Genomic DNA, 20,202 nt, shown 5'->3' with positions numbered 1-20,202 from the left:
TATGGGGAAGGGGGGGGGGGGGGGGGGGGGTGGAGATTTTAAGAGGGATTTCTTGGTTTATTTTCTTAGTACAGAATTAGACAGACATGGACCTTAAACGTTTGTTTGCGGACCGCCATGATACCATAGGAGGTCTGCATCAACGGACTTCAGTGCAGGTAGTGCCTTATCAGAGAGAGAACATTTCAGTTGCTCTACAGTTTTGAAGCTGAATGTAATGATTATCAGTCCTTTACATGTGTACTAATATTCAGACACATTCAGTTGTTTCTATATTTATCTATAATTCAGGGTTTTCACACGGGGCTTAAAGTAAATAAATATAAGTGCTTGAAAAAGTACTTGAAAGTCCTTGAATTTGACTTGCCACTGTACGACCCCTGATAATTCTTACTATGGTGTGAACGGGAAATACAATTGTTTTTGTGAGTGAAATAATACAGTGAAGACAAGGTTATTCAGGAAAATAGTACATAGTGCTGCCTGAAACATACTGCAACCTTGTACTACATGGTTTTTTATGCATTTCTGTGAATTTAGGAAATCTACTATAGATTAAGTGCACTTATGTTGTGCAATTTAAAATGTGTACGTTGTGTCTGTTAATGGATGTTTTATCAATGTTTAGCTACCTGATCTACTGAAATGAGATAATTGAACAAGAAAAAAGAGAAAATATTTTTACAGAATAAAGTGCCAGAACTGTCAAGACAATAACTTTTGTGTCCATTTGTCTTTATTAATACAGGCCGACTCCGATTAAGTCTGAGGCCGGTAACATCAACAGTGAGGACAAAGCCAGCCTGCCTCTCCTTCCACACTGAGTCCAAACCTACAGTCACTGGGTCCTGATTGTGACAGTGGAGCCCAGTTTGCACTGCAGGATCCAGAGATGGCATCAGTGAAGCTGGAGGACTGCAGTCAAACACTGGAGCTGAATGTCAACATTAAAGATGAAGAAGAAGAGGAGGAGAAGATTAGAACAACTGTTAGTCATGGTAAGAGCAGGTTTTCTCTATAAGTTATCTTCATAAATTACACCTCCATAAGTTATGACCAGTCTATTGCTAGGTTGAATTCTGTAATTCTGACATCACACATCCCTGAACAACTCAAGACTTCACTGCGAGGCAAAACTTTGTAAAACTTGTACGCCTGCCTTTGCCCATACATTGTCTCAAGAACGTTGAAAATGTTTAATACCCAATCACCAAGTTAGGCATACCTCATTTCAAAATAGGCCATGACATCATCACTGTCAATATTGAATTATAGTTCTTTGCGTTTTACCAGTAAAATGACCAAGCTGTTTCTGCATGCCAATCGTTCGATCTCAATCAATTTCATGGGAATATGCATTTAAATATTCTTGAATTACTGTTTGGTTAGCAAATTAGAGCAGATGGTGTTAAATTATATAGACTTCCTCTATTTTGTTTTATAGGGGGTGCTGTTAGCACTTTTTTTTTCTTGATGTTGCCAAATTAAACTGCCCAGTACTCAATTCTTGCTCGTACAATATGCATATTATTATTATTATTGGATTGAAAACACTCTCTAGTTTCCATAACCGTTGGAATTATGTCTCTGAGTGAAACAGAACTCATTCAACAGCACTTTTCCTGACAGGGAGTGAGATTTCAGAAATCTTGGCCTCTGTTCCCAGGTCAGTTTTTAGGTCCCTGTGAATGCTATGGGGATACAAACACTGCCTACGCCTTCCTCTAGATGTCAGTAAGTGGTGACAATTTGAATGGAGTCGATTGCGCAATCTGGGACTTTATAAAAGACCAAAGGGCGGAAGTACATTTCTTTTCTTCCCTGCGCTTGACGCACGATGGACGTCGGACTGGCCTCCTTCCAAGCTTTGGTTTAGCCAGTAATATATCTCCGGTCATGTTTTTACTCGTTATAGGTGTTAAAAACATCATACGGTAGTTAATTTAAACCGTTTTATAGCAATTTATATCCGTTTAGTGCGATTTTCTGGCATTTCTTTGTGACGCACTTCCAAGAGTTGGGCACTTTTACAGTACATGCCGAACGTTAGTGGCCATTTCGACAGGACAAGAGGACATCTTTCGACCAAAAGACGATTAGACCGGAGAAAGGATACATTGCCCAAGATTATGATGGAAGTTCAGCTAATAGTAAGAACTATTTATGATGATAAATCGTTGTTCTGTTGAAAAATGTTAAACGCATATTCCGCCATTTTCTTTGGGGTAGCTTCGCTTTGGCGCACTCTGTATTGCACAGTAAGGATAATTTAAAAAATGTAATTCAGCGATTGCATTAAGAACTAATTTGTCTTTCAATTGCTGTCCACCCTGTATTTTTTTGTCAAGTTTATGATTATTTATTCATTAGACTAGATCACTGTCCAAGATGGCGCCCAACTTTTTCTGGCCAGTTTGCCTACTATTCTCATTGTATAACCACGTTTTTTTGTGGCTAAATATGCACATTTTCGAACAAACTCTATATGTATGTTGTAATATGATGTTACAGGAGTGTCATCTGAAGAATTCTGAGAAGGTTAGTGAAAAAATTAATATATTTTGGTGGTGATAATGCTATCGCTCTTTTTGCCTTGAATCAATGCTGGGGTAATGTTTGCACATGTGGTATGCTAATATAACGATTTATTGTGTCCTGTGTCTTCGCTGTAAGACACTTAGAAAATCTGAAATATTGTCTGGATTCACAGGATCTGTGTCTTTCAATTACTGTACGCTGTGTATTTTTTAAGAAATGTTTTATAATTAGTAATTAGGTAATACACGTTGCTCTCTGTTTTTATTCTAGTCGAGTTGTGATGGTGGGTGCAATTGTAAACTATGATTTCTACCTGAAATATGCACATTTTTCTAACAAAACCTATCCTATACAATAAATATGTTATCAGACTGTCATCTGATGAGGTTTTTTCTTGGTTAGTGGCTATCAATATCTTTATTTGGCCGAATTGGTGATAGCTACTGGTGGAGAGAAAAAATAGTGGACAATGAAAAATGGTGTCTTTTGCTAACGTGGTTAGCTAATAGATTTACATATTGTGTCTTCCCTGTAAAACATTTTACAAATCAGAAATGATTGCTGGATTCACAAGAAGTGGATCTTTCATCTGGTGTCTTGGACTTGTGATTGAATGATATTTAGATGCTAGTATTTACTTGTGACGCTATGCTAGCTATGCTATTCAGCTTTTTTACTGGTGGGGGTGGTGGGGGGTGCTCCCGGATCCGGGTTTCTGAGGCGGTAGAAGTTAATCAAAGCACATTCTGCCTAATGGCACGCTGTTGAGTTTGAGACGATTCAGCAAACCATTCTAAAATCTCGTAAGAAATTAGGTGTTGTTTTTGTTGTAACAGTAATGTTATGCTATAATATTTGGTTATGTGGACTACTAATTAATCATTAGGTGATCGTCCAAGACATTGATCTACCTTTACTAAACAAACACCATTGTAACGGTTTTCTTCCATAGGCGAAGGAGAGGACCAAACTGCAGCGCGGCTAGTGTTCAACATGTTTAATTAGACGAAATAAACAGTAACACTATACAAATAACAAAATAACAAATGTCAAAACCGAGACAGCCCTATCTGGTGCAGACAAAACACAGAGACAGGAAACAATCACCCACAAAACCCCAACACAAAACAAGCCACCTATATATGATTCTCAATCAGGGACAACGATAGACAGCTAGCTGCCTCTGATTGAGAACCATATTAGGCTGAACATAGAAACAGACAAACTAGACACACAACATAGAATTCCCACCCAGCTCACGTCCTGACCAACACTAAACAAGCAAAACACATAAGAACTATGGTCAGGACGTGATAACCATTGTGGCGGCTCATTGCTCTATCAGTACTACACCCCTGCAGTCTGCTGCACCGAACTAGTGATTGATGCTCACCTAGCCTACTCTTTTGCCTTACACAACATTTGGTGATGCAGAAACGAGAGGACATGTTTGGCTGATTTTATGAAAATCTGGGAATATTTGGCCAAGGAAACATTTCTGGTTGGTCTCAAGGAATGTCACACAGGGAGACTTTTTAAAACAGGATTGAGTGAAGTAGCAGCTAATGCTCATGGAGAGCCTCACAATTATTATTTTTAACCTTTATTTAACTAGGCAAGTCAGTTAAGAACAAATTATTATTTACAATGACGGCCTACACCGGCCAAACCCGGACGACACTTGGCCAATTGTGCGCCGCCCTATGGGACTCCCAATCACGGCCGGTTGTGATACAGCCTGGAATCTAACCAGGGTGTCTGTAGTGACGCCTCTAGCACTGAGATGCAGTGCCTTAAACTGCTGTGCCACTCGGGAGCTCATAAGTTGAATGAAATTCCATCATCTTTCAGTCTATTTGAGATATTTACTTCCTTTTGTAGCTATTCACCAGCTTCTTGTATGTTTATTGTACATAAATATAAACACAACATGCAACAATTTCAAAGATTTTTCTGAGTTACAGTTCATATAAGGGGCGGCAGGTAGCCTGGTGGTTAGAGCGTTGGGCCAGTAACCGAAAAGTTGCTGGATCGAATCCCTGAGCTGACAAGGTAAAAATCTGTCGTTCTGCCCCTGGACAATGCAGTTAACCCACTGTTCCCCGGAAGGCCATCATTGTTAGTAAGAATTGTTCTTAACTTACTTGCCTAGTTAAATAAAGGTTAAATCTAATTTAAAAAAAAATATATATATAATAAGGACATCAGTCAATTGAAATGAATTAGACCCTAACCTGTAGATTGCACGTGACTGGGCAGGGGTGCAGCCATGGGTGGGCCTTGGAAGGCATAGGCCCACCCACTTGGCAGCCAGACCCACCTCAGGTCCTGGGCTGACGTTGTTCCACGTGGTCTACGATTGTGAGGCCGGTTGGACGTACTGCCAAATACCCTAACACGACGTTGGAGGCAGCTTATGGTAGAGGGACGCTGTGTACTACTCCCTTCACAGAACAGCGCAAACTGGCTTTAACCAGAATAGAAAGAGGAGTGGGAGGCCCCGGTGCACAACTGGGCAAGAGGACAAGTACATTAGTGTCTAGTTTGAGAAACAGACGTCTCACAAGTCCTCAACTGGCAGCTTAATTAAATAGTACACGCAAAACAACAGTCTCAACGTCAACTGTGAAGATGTGACTCCGGGATGCTGGCCTTCTAGACACTATTCTGGTTAGAGCCAGTTTGCGCTGTTCTGTGAAGGGAGTAGTACACAGCGTTGTACGAGATCTTCAGCCGTTTCCAGCTACAAGAGTCATTTACAACATTAACAATGTCTACACTGTATTTCTGATCAATTTGACATTATTTGAATGGACAAAAATATGTGCTTTTCTTTCAAAAACAAGGACATTTGTAAATGACTCCAATCTTTAGAATTTATTCATTTATTTCACCACTAGTGGTAGTGAATTTATTTGGATTATTATTTAAAAAAAATACCTTTATTTAACTTCCTTAGCATTCTGGTTATTGTCCGGAATTTCAGATGACTGACGTGCCCAAAGTAAACTGCCTGTAAACTGGCCAGAAGCTAGGATATGCATATACTAGATAGCATTGGATAGAAAACACTTTGACGTTTCTAAAACTGTTAAAATAATGTCTGTGACTATAACAGAACTGATATGGCACGAAAATCCACCCGGAATGTTTATTTTTTGAGGTCACAGGTATTTTCAGTGCTTGCCTATGGGATATACAAATAGATAGGACCCAGATTGCAGTTCCTATGGCTTCCACTAGATGTCAACAGTCTTTAGAATATGTTTCAGGTATTTGTAGTTTTTCCAAGGTGTCCCCCATTAGAAAAGTAGTCATGTTGCGTGCATCAACGAGAGTGCGCTCTTCGTTATTTATCTCCGCTATTAAACACACTATTCTCTGTCTTAAATATGATTGTTTATTTAGATATTAGAATACCTGAGGATTAATTAGAAACATCGTTTGACTTGTTTGGACGAACTTTACTGGTAACTTTTTGGATTCGTTTGTGTGCATGTTGAACGAGTGACTTACTGAATCAAGCGCGCCATCTAAACTGACATTTTTGGGATATGATGAAGGACTTTATCGAACAAAACGACCATTCATTGTGTAGCTGGGACCCTTGGGATTTCAATCAGAGGAAGATCTTCAGAGGTAAGTGATTTATTTAATTGCTGTCTGTGATTTTGTGACGCCTGTGCTGGTTTAAAAAGTATTTTGACGTGGGGCGCTGTCCTCAGATAATCGCATGGTATGCTTTCTCCGTAAAGCCTTTTTCAAATCTGACAACGCAGTTGGATTAACAAGAAGCTTTTAAATGATGTAAGACACTTGTATTTTCATGAATGTTTAATATTACGATTTTTGTATTTTGAATTTCGCGCTCTGCAATTTCACCGGATGTTGTCGTAGGTGTCCCGCTAGCGTTTGGACATGCGCCCAAACAGGTTAACTAGGCAAGTCAGTTAGGAACAAATTCTTATTTTCAGTGACGGCCTAGGAACAGTGGGTTAACTGCCTTATTCAGGGGCAGAACGACAGATTTTTACATTGTCAGCTCGGATATTCGATCTTGCAACCGTTCGGTTGCTCTAACCACTAGACTACCTGTCACCCGGTATGGCCAGAAGAGGACTGACTGGTCACCACTCTGAGCCTGGTTCCTCTCTAGGTTTCTTCCTAGGTTACTTCCTAGGGTCCTGCTTTCTAGAGAATTTTTTTTGGCCACTGTGCTTCTACATCTGCATTGCTTGCTCTTTGGGGATTTTAGGCTGGGTTTCTGTAAAGGACTTTGTGACAACTACTGATGTAAAAGGGCTTCATAAAATACATTTGATTGACATGTATATCACACCAACTGACTGGTTCTTCTGATGTTTTCACAGGATACCATGTAGAGACATTCTCTACATCCAGAGAGCAAAAGCAGGAAGATCAGAGAGCTAAGAGGTCTCATCACTGCCCACATTGTGAAGAGATTTTCCCATTTCTATCAAAGCTAAAAATACACCTAAAAATACACACAGGAGAGAAGCCCTACTCCTGCTCCGGCTGTGGAAAATGCTTCAAAACATCAACTCAGCTAAAAGTTCATCAGAGAACACACACAGGAGAGAAGCCTTTTTCCTGCCCTGACTGTGGAACTCGGTTCTCTAAACTAGACCACTTAAAATCACATGAACGTATACATACAGGGGAGAAGCCATACTCCTGCTCTGACTGTGTAAAATATTTCAGAACATCAACTCAACTAAAAGTTCATCAGAGAACACACACAGGAGAGAAGCCTTACTCCTGCTCTGACTGTGAAAAATGCTTCACAACGTCAACTGATCTAAAAGTTCATCAGAGAACACACACAGGAGAGAAGCCTTTTTCTTGCCCTGACTGTGGAACTAGGTTCTCTAAACTTTCCATCTTAAAATCACATGAACGTATACACACAGGAGAGAAGCCTTACTTCTGCTCTGACTGTGTAAAATGCTTCAAAACATCAACTCAGCTAAAAGTTCATCAGAGAACACACACAGGAGAGAAGCCTTACTCCTGCTCTGACTGTGGAAACTGCTTCACAACGTCAACGGATCTAAAAGTTCATCAGAGAACACACACAGGAGAGAAGCCTTATTCCTGCCCTGACTGTGGAACTAGGTTCTATAAACTTGACCACTTAAAATCACATGAACGTATACATACAGGGGAGAAGGCATACTCCTGCTCTGACTGTGGAAAATGTTATAAAACAGCAACTGAGCTAAAACTTCACCAGAGAACACACACAGGAGAGAAGCCTTACTTCTGCTCTGACTGTGGAACTAGTTTCTCTCATCTTTCCAACTTAAATAGACATGAGCGTATACACACAGGAGAGAAGCCTTACTTTTGCTCTGACTGTGTAAAATGCTTCAAAACATCAACTCAGCTAAAAGTTCATCAGAGAACACACACAGGAGAGAAGCCTTTCTTCTGCCCTTACTGTGGAACTAGTTTCTCTCACCTTTCCTACTTAAAATCACATGAACGTATACATACAGGGGAGAAGGCATACTCCTGCCCTGACTGTGGAAAATGTTATAAAACAGCAACTGAGCTAAAACTTCACCAGAGAACACACACAGGAGAGAAGCCTTACTTCTGCTCTGACTGTGGAACTAGTTTCTCTCAACTTTCCAACTTAAAAAGACATGAACGTATACACACAGGAGAGAAGCCTTACTTCTGCTCTGACTGTGTAAAATGCTTCAAAACATCAACTCAGCTAAAAGTTCATAAGAGAACACACACAGGGGAGAAAAAAAGTTCATCAGAGAACACAGGCATGAGAGAAGCCTGCTTACGTCTGCTCTGACTTTTGGGTGAGTTTCTCTCACCATAGCAACTTAACACACCAATGTTTAGACACGGGAGAAGCCTTACTCCTGCTCTGTGGAGGGGTGAGTGTGTAAGTCAAACGTCTAGCCAAAGGCTGCGTGTTTGAATCTCATCAAGGAGGACTTTAGCAATTTAGCTAATTAGCAACTTTGCAACTTCTTACTATTTTTTAGCTATGTTAGCATGTTAGCTTAGCATGCAACTACTTAGCATGTTAGCTAACCTTTCCCCTAAACCCATTTAACTCTACCTTAAACCCCTCACCCCTAACCTAGCTAACGTTAGCAACAACAAATTGGAATTCGTAAGAAATCATACATATTACAAGTTTGTAACATATTGTATGAATAGCAATGCGTAACATAACATATGAATTGTAATTCTTAACATCTGATACGTCCTACAAGTCGTATTATACTGAACAACAATCTAAACGCAACAATTTCAAAGATTAACCGTTTGTATAAGGATATCAATCAATTGAAATAAATGAGGCCCTAATCTATGGATTTCACATGACTGGGCAGGGGCTCAGGCTTGGGTGGGATTTGGGAGGGCATAGGCCCACTTGGGAGCAAGGCCCAGCCAATCAGCATGAGTTTTTCCCCACAAAAGGTCTTTATTACAGACATAAATACTACTCAGCACCCTCCCAGACAATCCTGCAGGTGAAGAGGTCCTGGGCTGCCGTGGATACATGTAGTTGTGAGGCCGGTTGGATGTACTGCCAAATTCTCTAAAAGGACTTTAGACGTGTCTTATGGTAGAGATATAAATATTGAGTTCTCTGGCAACAGCTCTGGTGGACATTCCTGCATTCATCATGACAATTGCACATTCCCTAAACTTGAGACAAATGTGACATTGTGTTGTGTGGCCTTTTATTGTCCCCCAGCACAAGGTGCACCTGTGTAATGATAATGCTGTTTTATCAGCATCTTGATATGCCACACCTATCAGGTGGATGGATTATCTTGACAAAGGCTGAAATGCTCATTAACAGGGATATAAACAAAGTTGTGCACAACATTTGAGAGACATTAGCTTTTTGTGCATATGGGACATTGCTGGATTTTATTTTAGCTCATGAAACCAACACTTTACATGTTTAGTTTATATTTTAGTTTATTTACTGTGATAGTCCAAACATACTAAATGGAGTGGCACTGATGTTTTTGTATAATATAAAACGTTTTGCTCTGAGACCAGGTTGTCCCTCTGCAGTATTCTGTGGGAAGGAGCTAGTATACCCTTTTTATTTGTTTTTATTGAAACTTTGTTTAACTAGGCAAGTCAGTTAAGAACCAATTCTTATTTACAATGGTGGCCTAGGAACAGTGGGTTCAGATTTTTACCTTGTCAGCTCGGGGATTCCTTTTGGTTATTGGCCCAACACTCTAACCACTAGGCTACCTTCCACCCCTAACATGTATCAGATAGAGATGGTGTGATGATCACTTTTCACCATTAGTTTAGGGGGAATTGTTTTACAACTTTATTTAATGATACACAGTTTATGAAATGAATACATGTGTTTATTAATTGTCTTTAAAACTAGATTAGTTATTTTAGTTACTGATCATGAATGTGTTTGGATAACTGCATTGAAGCAAACGTTGATCTGCCAATGAAAAATAAAGTTACATGAATATGTACTGGTCAACCTCTTCTTCTCTTTAGTATTCAGTTCTTCATATTAGATCTGACAGTATGAATGGTTCTTATGGTTGTATTCAGTTCTTCATATTAGATCTGACAGTATGAATGGTTCTTATGGGCTGAGTGCCGGGAGTGTTTTTGTATGACTACAGTCAGGAGTTCTCTCTGACCCTGTGTTGTCACCAGCACATAAAGTACGTTCATCTTAAGATAGCCAGGTGAGACAACCACATATCACAGTAAATACATTTCTCATCAATTTGTCAGTGTCACATTATTATTATTATTTTTATTAGTATTTTGGGACGGGGTACTCTTTAAAGACGTAGGGTTTCAGACCTTTTCGGGCAGATGAGCACGGACTCTGCTGTCCTAGCATCAGAGGGAAGCTGGTGCCACCATTGGGGTGCCAGGACAGAGAAGTGCTTTGACTGGGCTGAGAGGGAGCTTGACCTCCTGTAGCAGTGGGACGGCCATGAGACCAGAGGTGGCAGAACTGAGTGCTCGGGTTGGGATGCAGGGTTTGAGCATAGCCTGAAGGTAGAGATGGGGCTGTTCCTCTTGCTGCACCGTAAGTAAACACCATTGTCTTGTAGTGGATGTGAGCTTCGGCTGGAAGCCAGTGGAATGTACGGAGGAGCAGGGTGACATGGGGGAACTTGGGAAGGTTAAACACCCAGACGGACTGCAGTGTTCTAGATAAGTTCAGTGGCGACCCATCATTCAGGGCAGGTGGGCCACCTGTTTTGAGCCCCACAGTTTTAGCGATAAAAAAGTGAGAAAAAAATGATCTGTTTGCAAACAATGTAAAAAACATGTAATTGAGTTGTTATTAAAGCCGCATACAAACATGGTCTCTTTTTGTTTTCTTGAGTAAGGCAGCTCCTAAATGCAGGTCTTTCAGCCTAGCTCAGTGCTTTCTGTGGAGGTGGGGCAAGCCAGCAGAAAATACTCGACAGAATTGTGCCGTGATTTGCTCAGTGTTCTGTCATTCATGGGGACAATATGTCACTGCCAGGTCTAAGGGTAGAACTTTAAAATTCAAGCCCCTTGGGTGCTGCCATAGAGTTACATTAGAAGTGCCCATCCAAGAAGCCTTAAGGTCATTGTCCACAGATAAAATAACGTCAAATCATGTGATATCTACAGTCGCTTTGATTGGACTGATCATGTCAACATCTTACTTTCAAAATCTGAGCTAGCAGTCATCATCATGAATCAAGTTGACAATCTACTGGCAAATCCTTTTTAATCTTTGTCATATGAAGAGAAATAATGAGAAATTATAGATAAAGCGTATCGGTGCTCATCGGCCATTGGACAAACATTACACAAGTTGGAAATGGCGAATTCAACAATGAGTGGTTTGGAAGGAATCAGTGGCTAACTGCAAGCTTTGCAAAGCAATCATTAGCTTGCTATTCATTGGAGTGGCTCTGTGGTCCCAGTCTAAGATTAAGGGGCTCTTTTCCTAGTTTAAAATTGTAAACATTCAACATTGGCATGCTGGCAATAAAGCTTGATTTGTGCCGCCCTCAAAACAACTTAACTCGGTACTGCAAAATCTGACTTGAGTGAGTTCAAGACAACTGGGAACTCGGGGGGAAAACAATCCACGACTGGGAATATACGTTTTGACCTTTCATCCAACTCGGAATTGTAAATTGGGAACTCGGGCCTCTTTCTACAGCTACTACCTGAAGATCACTGACGTCATCATGATTCCATTATTTTCCCTTCGAGTTCCCAGTTTTGAAAGCACCATAAATCCAGAGAATGCCAGACTTTGATGACAAAATATGCCCACGAAGGACTGCTGCACCACCTTCCTGTTCAAGTGAGCACAACACAACAAGGTGAGTCAAAAAATGTCTTGTCTGCTGCTGCATAAATGATGTAATATGCCAGGGAGATGTGTATACTGTAGCTAAGAAAGTAATACTAAGTGTATGTTGTGTAGTAAAATGTTAGTAGCCCATGTGCCTCACCTTAATAATTTGGTCTGTTTTCACCTCTTCATTTTGTCTCCTGTTCTGACTTGGTGGTTCACATGTAGCCTATAACCTGTTTTTGAGAAATGTAATCATTGAATATTGCAAGAATTTTCATTGTCTGCGTGTATTCCTTTTATTTATCCTACGGTTCTGACTTGGCGTACAGGGAGAACACTGTAAGAACAGTCCATGTTCTGAATTCTGTCGCTTTGCATTTCAAAAGGGCCGCACAAATAGTTATATTGACTACGTCCGTCGTAGCTCGCTCATTAATGTCTTAATCGAAATTACAGATTTTCTCTTATCCAATCATGTTCAATCATTTGAATTTACCACATGTGGACTCCAGTCAAGTTGAAGAAACATCTCAAGGATGATCAATGGAAACAGGATGCACTTGAGCTCAATTTGGAATCTGAGCAAAGGGTCTGAATACTTTTGCAAATAAGCTATTCATTTTTATACATTTGATAAACAAAATTTGATAAATTCGCTTTGTCATTATGGGGTATTGTGTGTATATTGATGAGGGGTAAAAAAATGCATTTAATCAATTTTCGAATAAGGCTGTAAAGCAACAAAATGTGGAAAAAGTCAAGGGCTCTTGTATAATTCCCTGTATATGCTTTTAAGGAACTGAAGTGATAAACATAATGGCGTAATGGAAAATGCATGTTCAATGGTTCTCTGTATTAGTATTACCAACATTAAAACACCTAGGTAGATCAGTGGTTATCTCTGTGTTAGTATTATCTCTGTATTACCCACATTATAACACCTAGGTAGAGCAGTGGTTATCTCTGTATTAGTATTATCTCTGTATTACCAACATTAAAACACCTAGGTAGATCAGTGGTTATCTCTGTGTTAGTATTATCTCTGTATTACCCACATTATAACACCTAGGTAGAGCAGTGGTTATCTCTGTGTTATTATTATCTCTGTATTACCCACATTATAACACCTAGGTAGAGCAGTGGTTCTCTCAGTATTAGTATTATCTCTGTATTACCCACATTAAAACACCTAGGTAGAGCAGTGGTTATCTCTGTGTTATTATTATCTCTGTATTACCAACATTAAAACACCTAGGTAGATCAGTGGTTATCTCTGTGTTAGTATTATCTCTGTATTACCCACATTATAACACCTAGGTAGAGCAGTGGTTCTCTCGGTATTAGTATTATCTCTGTATTACCCACATTAAAACACCTAGGTAGATCAGAGAGGACAGAGCATGTGGCTTTGCAACACACATGTGTTTCATCTCCACACTGGGATGATTTTAACAGTGCAACGCCACACAGGCCTCATGCCTCTCAGGTAGGAGGGTACCAGCAATAAATGAATAAAAAAACACAAAACTATTGAAGGAACACAGTCACCAACAATATATCCCTGGCGTCAATACTTTCAACTGGCTCAGCTCGCTGTTACAGTACAGCACCACCAAATTCAATTTATTAAGTAACTGTCTGTCTTATGTAACCATAAAAACGTTACATATCATACTATTTTGAGAGTCCCAGATTTATATTTACTATGTTACATCTAGTCTATGAGACGAGGCTGCACCTTGACCTACATTATAAACACGCAGATCAAGAGGTGTGTTTTCCCTTCAGCATCTGCATGTGGCATAAGCTCACCCACCTCACAGCATGAATCTAAAATAGTTAACTTTGGCTGTGATTGATGGGAAAAAATCTGACTCTAAGGCAATTACTTGAATAATTCAAAATATGTTTTATTTACTAACTTGATACCTAAATTGTCTTAAAAAAAAAAAATAATACTTTGCTATGTGGCCTCAATGGGAATTTGGCCGTGCTTCAGCTGAACTGCAGTACGGAAAATGCCCTCTGAGCACAGTGGAAAGCATGCTTATAGACTGGAAGCCTGGCCCCTTGATCCGAGAAGGGTGTAATTGCAGACCGCAATTAGGGGCGTTCTCTGATATCGGGTGTTTCATGATATCAAGTTTACAACAATTGATGCTCCCCATTGGTCCGTGGCCGTTTCGTTTGCGTTGGAACAACACTTGTTGACAGATGTAGCATTGTAGCTAAGCCTAACCCTTTTCCTAACCTTAATCTCAGTCTCCTAACCGCCATGTTAGTTATCCAAACCTGCATGGTAAACAAATCCCTAACCCTCACCCTTTTCCTAACCTTAACCTCAGTCTCCTAACCTGCCATGCTAATTCACCTAACTACCACTTTAATTAATCTTAACCTGTTATGTATGCAATGTGCCTAGTTAAATATATATATATATTTTTAAACAAATATTCTCCATCAGTTTCATAACACCGGAACTGACCAATGGCATGTATCCATTTTTATTATATCAAGGAACGTCCACATCAAGAAACTGTACAGTAGTTACCCTACTGGGAGGCGCGGGGAATAGTTGAAAGAGTGATTGGTGCTGAGGAAGCTATGGCAGTGGATGACCTGCAACCTGTTGAGATTCCTGACGTCGTTCACCAGTTGAAGGATACCGATTGTAAAGATTAATTGTACGTGCAGCTGAAAGGTTTTTGGGAGTTCAGGAATTAACATTGGAAGCATTGCAGACAGTGGTGGAAAAATACCCAATTGTCATACTTGAGTAAAAGTAAAGATACTTGAGTCCTTTCCTATTAAGGAAAGCCACGCAGTAAAATACTACTTGAGTTCTTTACACCACTGATTGCAGGGAATACTGACTGAAGATGTTCCTCCCCACGAGGCCCATGAGACTGTGTAGGGATGTGATTTGAATAGGACTGTGACTGAAGATGTTCCTCCCCACGAGGCCCATGAGACTGTGTAGGGATGTGATTAGAATAGGACTGTGACTGAAGATGTTCCTCCCTACGAGGCCCATGAGACTGTGTAGGGATGTGATTTGAATAGGACTGTGACTGAAGCAGTGGGATGTTTTTATTTTTGTATTTTGTTTTGATGTCGTTGCTTCCGCAATGGACATGTATTTCTTTCTACAGTTTACTAACCGTACAGTAGGTGGCGGTAGACACGTTATATTTGTGTAAATGTCAGTATACCAGAGAAGAAGATGACGCTGTTGCCATGTGGTAGAGGGGAACAGGAAGTTCCGGGTTGAAAACGACAGAACTGTGTTATGTCGATGGTGGTTGTGTCCGTTTCAACTGTATCATTGTAGGTATGTAATAGCACGTTTAAACTTTCTAATGTCGAAAGAATATATAATATGCTAGGTAGCAAGTCCGTGAAGGTATTAACACGTTTGGTAAAGTTTTAAGTTGTATGTGTTGTTTTGGGGTCAAACCGAGTGAGTGAAGAACGTGATTTGCAACGATTTTAAAAGTCATGTAGCTAGACTTTGTATTTGTATGAGTGTATGAACATAATTTCGTCAGTCATTTCATAAAGATTCCATTTATTTTAGTTAGTTTTTACATGTTCTTGGTTTTGTGTAAAATGTTGTCTCTGAGCTGGTAAATAGCCTCGTCCGAACCATCCTGATCTCGCGAGTTTACATACACTGTTTCGTTAATGTAAGCTCGCGAGATCAGGATGGTTCGGACGAGGCTCGTCAAATGGCGGCTTCAACGGTTTCAGTAGTCTTTCTAGGAGTTTGCTCGTGGTGTCAAAATAGAGGGAAGCTAACTGAAGTTATCCTTCACCATTTGGAGAGAGAGGCCAACTGCATGGAATGGCGTCGATTAATGCGGATGAATCGGAGCACGTGTCATACTCATTCCATGGAGGACCAAGTGTCTGCGGGTTTTCGCTCCACCCTTGTTCTTGATTAATTAATTAAGGTCACTAATTAGAAAGGAACTCCCCTCGTCTGATTGTCTAGGTTTTTATTGAAATGAAGAAACGAAAACCTGTGAGGCTCGGCTGTCAATGGGATGAGTTTTACACCCCTGAAACAATGGAAATGGAGAGTTTGAGAAGCAACAGCTGTGCTCGAATGCGATCAATGTGGGGGACAATTCTGATATGGAGCGGGAGGATGAGGGTCTAGAATGTGAATGGTCTGTAGTGTAAAGACATAGGAAGAACAGAGATAATAATACTGGAAGCAGTGGTGCATGTAGTATAGAAACTCTAAAGAGGCCCAAGTTAGGGAGCTAGAGTAATAATGTGTCACAGTGGAAAGTTGGGATGGTGTTTGAGGAGACCACAGGGCCTCATTTACACCCTATCTGATTAACCAAGGCCATAAAAAGAGAGGTGAAGTTAAACTGGGCCGCATCCGTGTAAATGAGAACTTGTTCTGAACTAGCCTACCTGGTTAAATAAATGTGAAATAAAAAATGGTAGATTGTTTATGTCTTGTGCTAGTCAGGTTCAGCAAGGGAAGATTCTTCAATTGGAAAATCATAATAGGATGAAGCTCAGAAGCCATGACCCTGGAGCTTATGCTAAATTGAAGGGAGTATTCTCCGAGGTCCCAATATCTATGTCCATGGATGATATTGTTAAAGAACATGTGAAGGAGACAGAGTGGTTGAAGCCTAAAGGTTGATCAGTAGGAAAGAGGGTTAAAGAAGTGAAAGCTTATCGGTGCTGTTAAGGTTTGAGAAGGTTTTGTCTGGAAAAATACAGAATAGGATTCCTTAGCTTCCATGTCAGAAGTTGACCCAGCCTCAACAATCAACTATTAATCAAATGTATTTATAAAGCCCTTCTGACATCAGCTGATGTCAAAGTGCTGTACAGAAACCCAGCCTAAAACCCCAAACAGCAAGCAATGCAGGTGTAGTAGCACAGCGGCTAGGGAAAACTCCCTAGAAAGGCCAGAACCCAGGAAGAAACCTTGAGAGGAACCAGGCTATGAGGGGTGGCCAGTCCTCTTCTGGCTGTGCTTGGTGGATATTATAACAGAACATGGCCAAGATGTTCAAATGTTCATAGATGACCAGCAGGGTCAAATAATAATCACAGTGGTTGTCGAGGGTGCTACAGGTCAGCACCTCAGGAGTAAATGTCAGTTGGCTTTTCATAGCCGATCATTGAGAGTATCTCTACCGCTCCTGCTGTCTCTAGAGAGTTGAAAACAGCAGGTCTGGGACAGGTAGCACGTCCGGTGAACAGGTCAGGGTTCCATAACAGAACAGTTGAAACTGGAGCAGCAACAGTGAATCATCACAGTGTTTTTAAATTTATTTATTTTATTTATTTAACCTTTATTTAACCAGGTAGGCAAATTGAGAACACGTTCTCATTTACAATTGCGACCTGGCCAAGATAAAGCAAAGCAGTTCGACACATACAACAACACATAGTTACACATGGAGTAAAAAAAAACATATAGTCAATAATACAGTGAAAAAAACAATAAAAAAAAAATAAGTCTATATACAATGTGAGCAAGTGAGGTGAGATAAGGGAGGTGAAGGCAAACAGATATATGTATAAATAAATAAAAATATAAAAAGGCCATGGAGGCGAAGTGAGTACAACACAGCAAGTAAAATAAAAACTAAAAAAAACACTGGAATGGTTGGTTTGCATTGGAAGAAAGTGCAAAGTAGAGACAGAAATAATGGGGTGCAAAGGAGCAAAATAAATTAATAAATAAATACAGTAGGTAAAGAGGTAGTTGTTTGGGCTAAATTGTAGATGGGTTATGTACAGGTGCAGTAATCTATGAGCTGCTCTGACAGCTGGTGCTTAAAGCTAGTGAGGGAGATAGGTGTTTCCAGTTTCAGAGATTTTTGTAGTTCGTTCCAGTCATTGGCAGCAGAGAACTGGAAGGAGAGGCGTCCAAAGGAAGAATTGGTTTTGGGGGTGACTAGAGAGATATACCTGCTGGAGCGCGTGCTACGGGTAGGTGCTGCTATGGTGACCAGCGAGCTGAGATAAGGGGGGACTTTACCTAGCAGGGTCTTGTAGATGACCTGGAACCAATGGGTTTGGCGACGAGTATGAAGCGAGGGCCAGCCAACGAGAGTGTACAGGTCGCAGTGGTGGGTAGTATATGGGGCTTTGGTGACAAAACGGATGGCACTGTGATAGACTGCATCCAATTTATTGAGTAGGGTTTTGGAGGCTATTTTGTAAATGACATCACCGAAGTCGAGGATTGGTAGGATGGTCAGTTTTACAAGGGTATGTTTGGCAGCATGAGTAAAGGATGCTTTGTTGCGGAATAGGAAGCCAATTCTAGATTTGACTTTGGATTGGAGATGTTTGATGTGGGTCTGGAAGGAGAGTTTACAGTCTAACCAGACACCTAGGTATTTGTAGTTGTCCACATATTCTAAGTCAGAGCCGTCCAAAGTAGTGATGTTGGACAGGCGGGCAGGAGCAGGCAGCGATCGGTTGAAGAGCATGCATTTGGTTTTACTTGTATTTAAGAGCAGTTGGAGGCCACGGAAGGAGAGTTGTATGGCATTGAAGCTCGCCTGGAGGGTTGTTAACACAGTGTCAAAAGAAGGGCCAGAAGTATACAGAATAGTGTCGTCTGCGTAGAGGTGGATCAGAGAATCACCAGCAGCAAGAGCGACATCATTGATGTAAACAGAGAAGAGGGTCGGTCCAAGAATTGAACCCTGTGGCACCCCCATAGAGACTGCCAGAGGCCCGGACAACAGACCCTCCGATTTGACACACTGAACTCTATCAGAGAAGTAGTTGGTGAACCAGGCGAGGCAATCATTAGAGAAACCAAGGCTGTCGAGTCTGCCAATGAGGATGTGGTGATTGACAGAGTCAAAAGCCTTGGCCAGGTCAATGAATACGGCTGCACAGTATTGTTTCCTATCGATGGCGGTTACGATATCGTTTATGACCTTGAGCGTGGCTGAGGTGCACCCATGACCAGCTCTGAAACCAGATTGCATAGCGGAGAAGGTGTGGTGTGATTCGAAATGGTCGGTAATCTGTTTGTTGACTTGGCTTTCGAAGACCTTAGAAAGGCAGGGTAGGATAGATATAGGTCTGTAGCAGTTAGGGTCAAGGGTGTCCCCCCCTTTGAAGAGGGGGATAACCGCAGCTGCTTTCCAATCTTTGGGGATCTCAGACGACACGAAAGAGAGGTTGAAGAGGCTAGTAATAGGGGTGGCAACAATTTCAGCAGATAGTTTTAGAAAGAAAGGGTCCAGATTATCTAGCCCGGCTGATTTGTAAGGGTCCAGATTTTGCAGCTCATTAAGAACATCAGCTGACTGTATTTGGGAGAAAGAGAAATGGGGAAGGCTTGGGCGAGTAGCAGAGGGGAGGGCAGTGCTGTTGTCCCGGGTAGGGGTAGCCAGGTGGAAAGCATGGCCAGCCGTAGAAAAATGCTTATTGAAATTCTCAATTATAGTGGATTTGTCGGTGGTGACAGTGTTTCCTATCTTCAGGGCGGTTGGAAGCTGGGAGGAGGTGTTCTTATTCTCCATGGACTTTACGGTGTCCCAGAACTTTTTTGAATTTGTGTTGCAGGAAGCAAATTTCTGCTTGAAAAAGCTAGCCTTAGCTGTTCTAACTGCCTGTGTATATTGGTTTCTGGCTTCCCTGAAAAGTTGCATATCACGGGGGCTGTTCGATGCTAATGCAGAACGCCATAGGATGTTTTTCTGTTGGTTAAGGGCAGTCAGGTCAGGAGAGAACCAAGGGCTATATCTGTTCCTGGTTCTAAATTTCTTGAATGGGGCATGCTTATTCAAGATGGTGAGGAAGGCATTTTTAAAAAATGACCAGGCATCCTCTACTGACGGGATGAGATCAATATCCTTCCAGGATACCCCGGCCAGGTCAATTAGGAAGGCCTGCTCGCTGAAGTGTTTCAGGGAGCGTTTGACAGTGATGAGTGGAGGTCGTTTGACCGCTGACCCATTACGGATGCAGGCAATGAGGCAGTGATCGCTGAGATCTTGGTTAAAAACAGCAGAGGTGTATTTGGAGGGCAAGTTTGTTAGGATGATATCTATGAGGGTACCCGTGTTTACGGAATTGGGGTGGTACCTGGTAGGTTCATTAATAATTTGTGTGAGATTGAGGGCATCAAGCTTAGATTGTAGGGTGGCTGGGGTGTTGAGCATGTTCAAATTTCGGTCGCCTAGCAGCACGAGCTCTGAAGATAGATGGGGGGCAATCAGTTCACATATAGTGTCCAGAGCACAGCTGGGGGCAGAGGGTGGTCTATAGCAGGCGGCAACGGTGAGAGACTTGTTTTTAGAGAGGTGGATTTT

The 20,202-nt window shown here is 41.2% G+C and overlaps 3 protein-coding genes across 6 annotated transcripts in view; 2 read left to right on the top strand and 1 right to left on the bottom strand.

Moving 5' to 3' along the window:
• LOC129842851 (zinc finger protein 664-like) overlaps positions 1–20,202 on the bottom strand; it is a 295,528-nt gene that overhangs the window by 195,068 nt on the left and 80,258 nt on the right. The gene's annotated exons all lie outside the window — the stretch shown is intronic.
• LOC129842855 (gastrula zinc finger protein XlCGF17.1-like) overlaps positions 1–20,202 on the top strand; it is a 47,619-nt gene that overhangs the window by 17,213 nt on the left and 10,204 nt on the right. The window lies entirely within an intron of this gene.
• LOC129842845 (zinc finger protein OZF-like) overlaps positions 1–20,202 on the top strand; it is a 32,893-nt gene that overhangs the window by 2,487 nt on the left and 10,204 nt on the right. The window contains exons 1-3 of one of the 3 annotated variants that reach the window (XM_055911521.1): positions 45–158; positions 749–998; positions 6,909–10,062. In XM_055911521.1, the coding sequence (XP_055767496.1) occupies positions 893–998; positions 6,909–8,371 (1,569 nt within the window). In that variant the 5' untranslated portion in view covers positions 45–158; positions 749–892 and the 3' untranslated portion in view covers positions 8,372–10,062. Of the gene's footprint in view, positions 1–44; positions 159–748; positions 999–6,908; positions 10,063–20,202 lie in introns of those variants that run through there. The other 2 variants (XM_055911520.1, XM_055911522.1) reach the window with 2 other exon arrangements.

This window comes from Salvelinus fontinalis, unplaced genomic scaffold (genome assembly GCF_029448725.1).
Source record: "Salvelinus fontinalis isolate EN_2023a unplaced genomic scaffold, ASM2944872v1 scaffold_0071, whole genome shotgun sequence".
Classification (NCBI taxonomy): domain Eukaryota; kingdom Metazoa; phylum Chordata; class Actinopteri; order Salmoniformes; family Salmonidae; genus Salvelinus; species Salvelinus fontinalis.
Note: the sequence above shows the minus strand (reverse complement) of the source record. Positions and strands in the feature narration are given on the sequence as shown.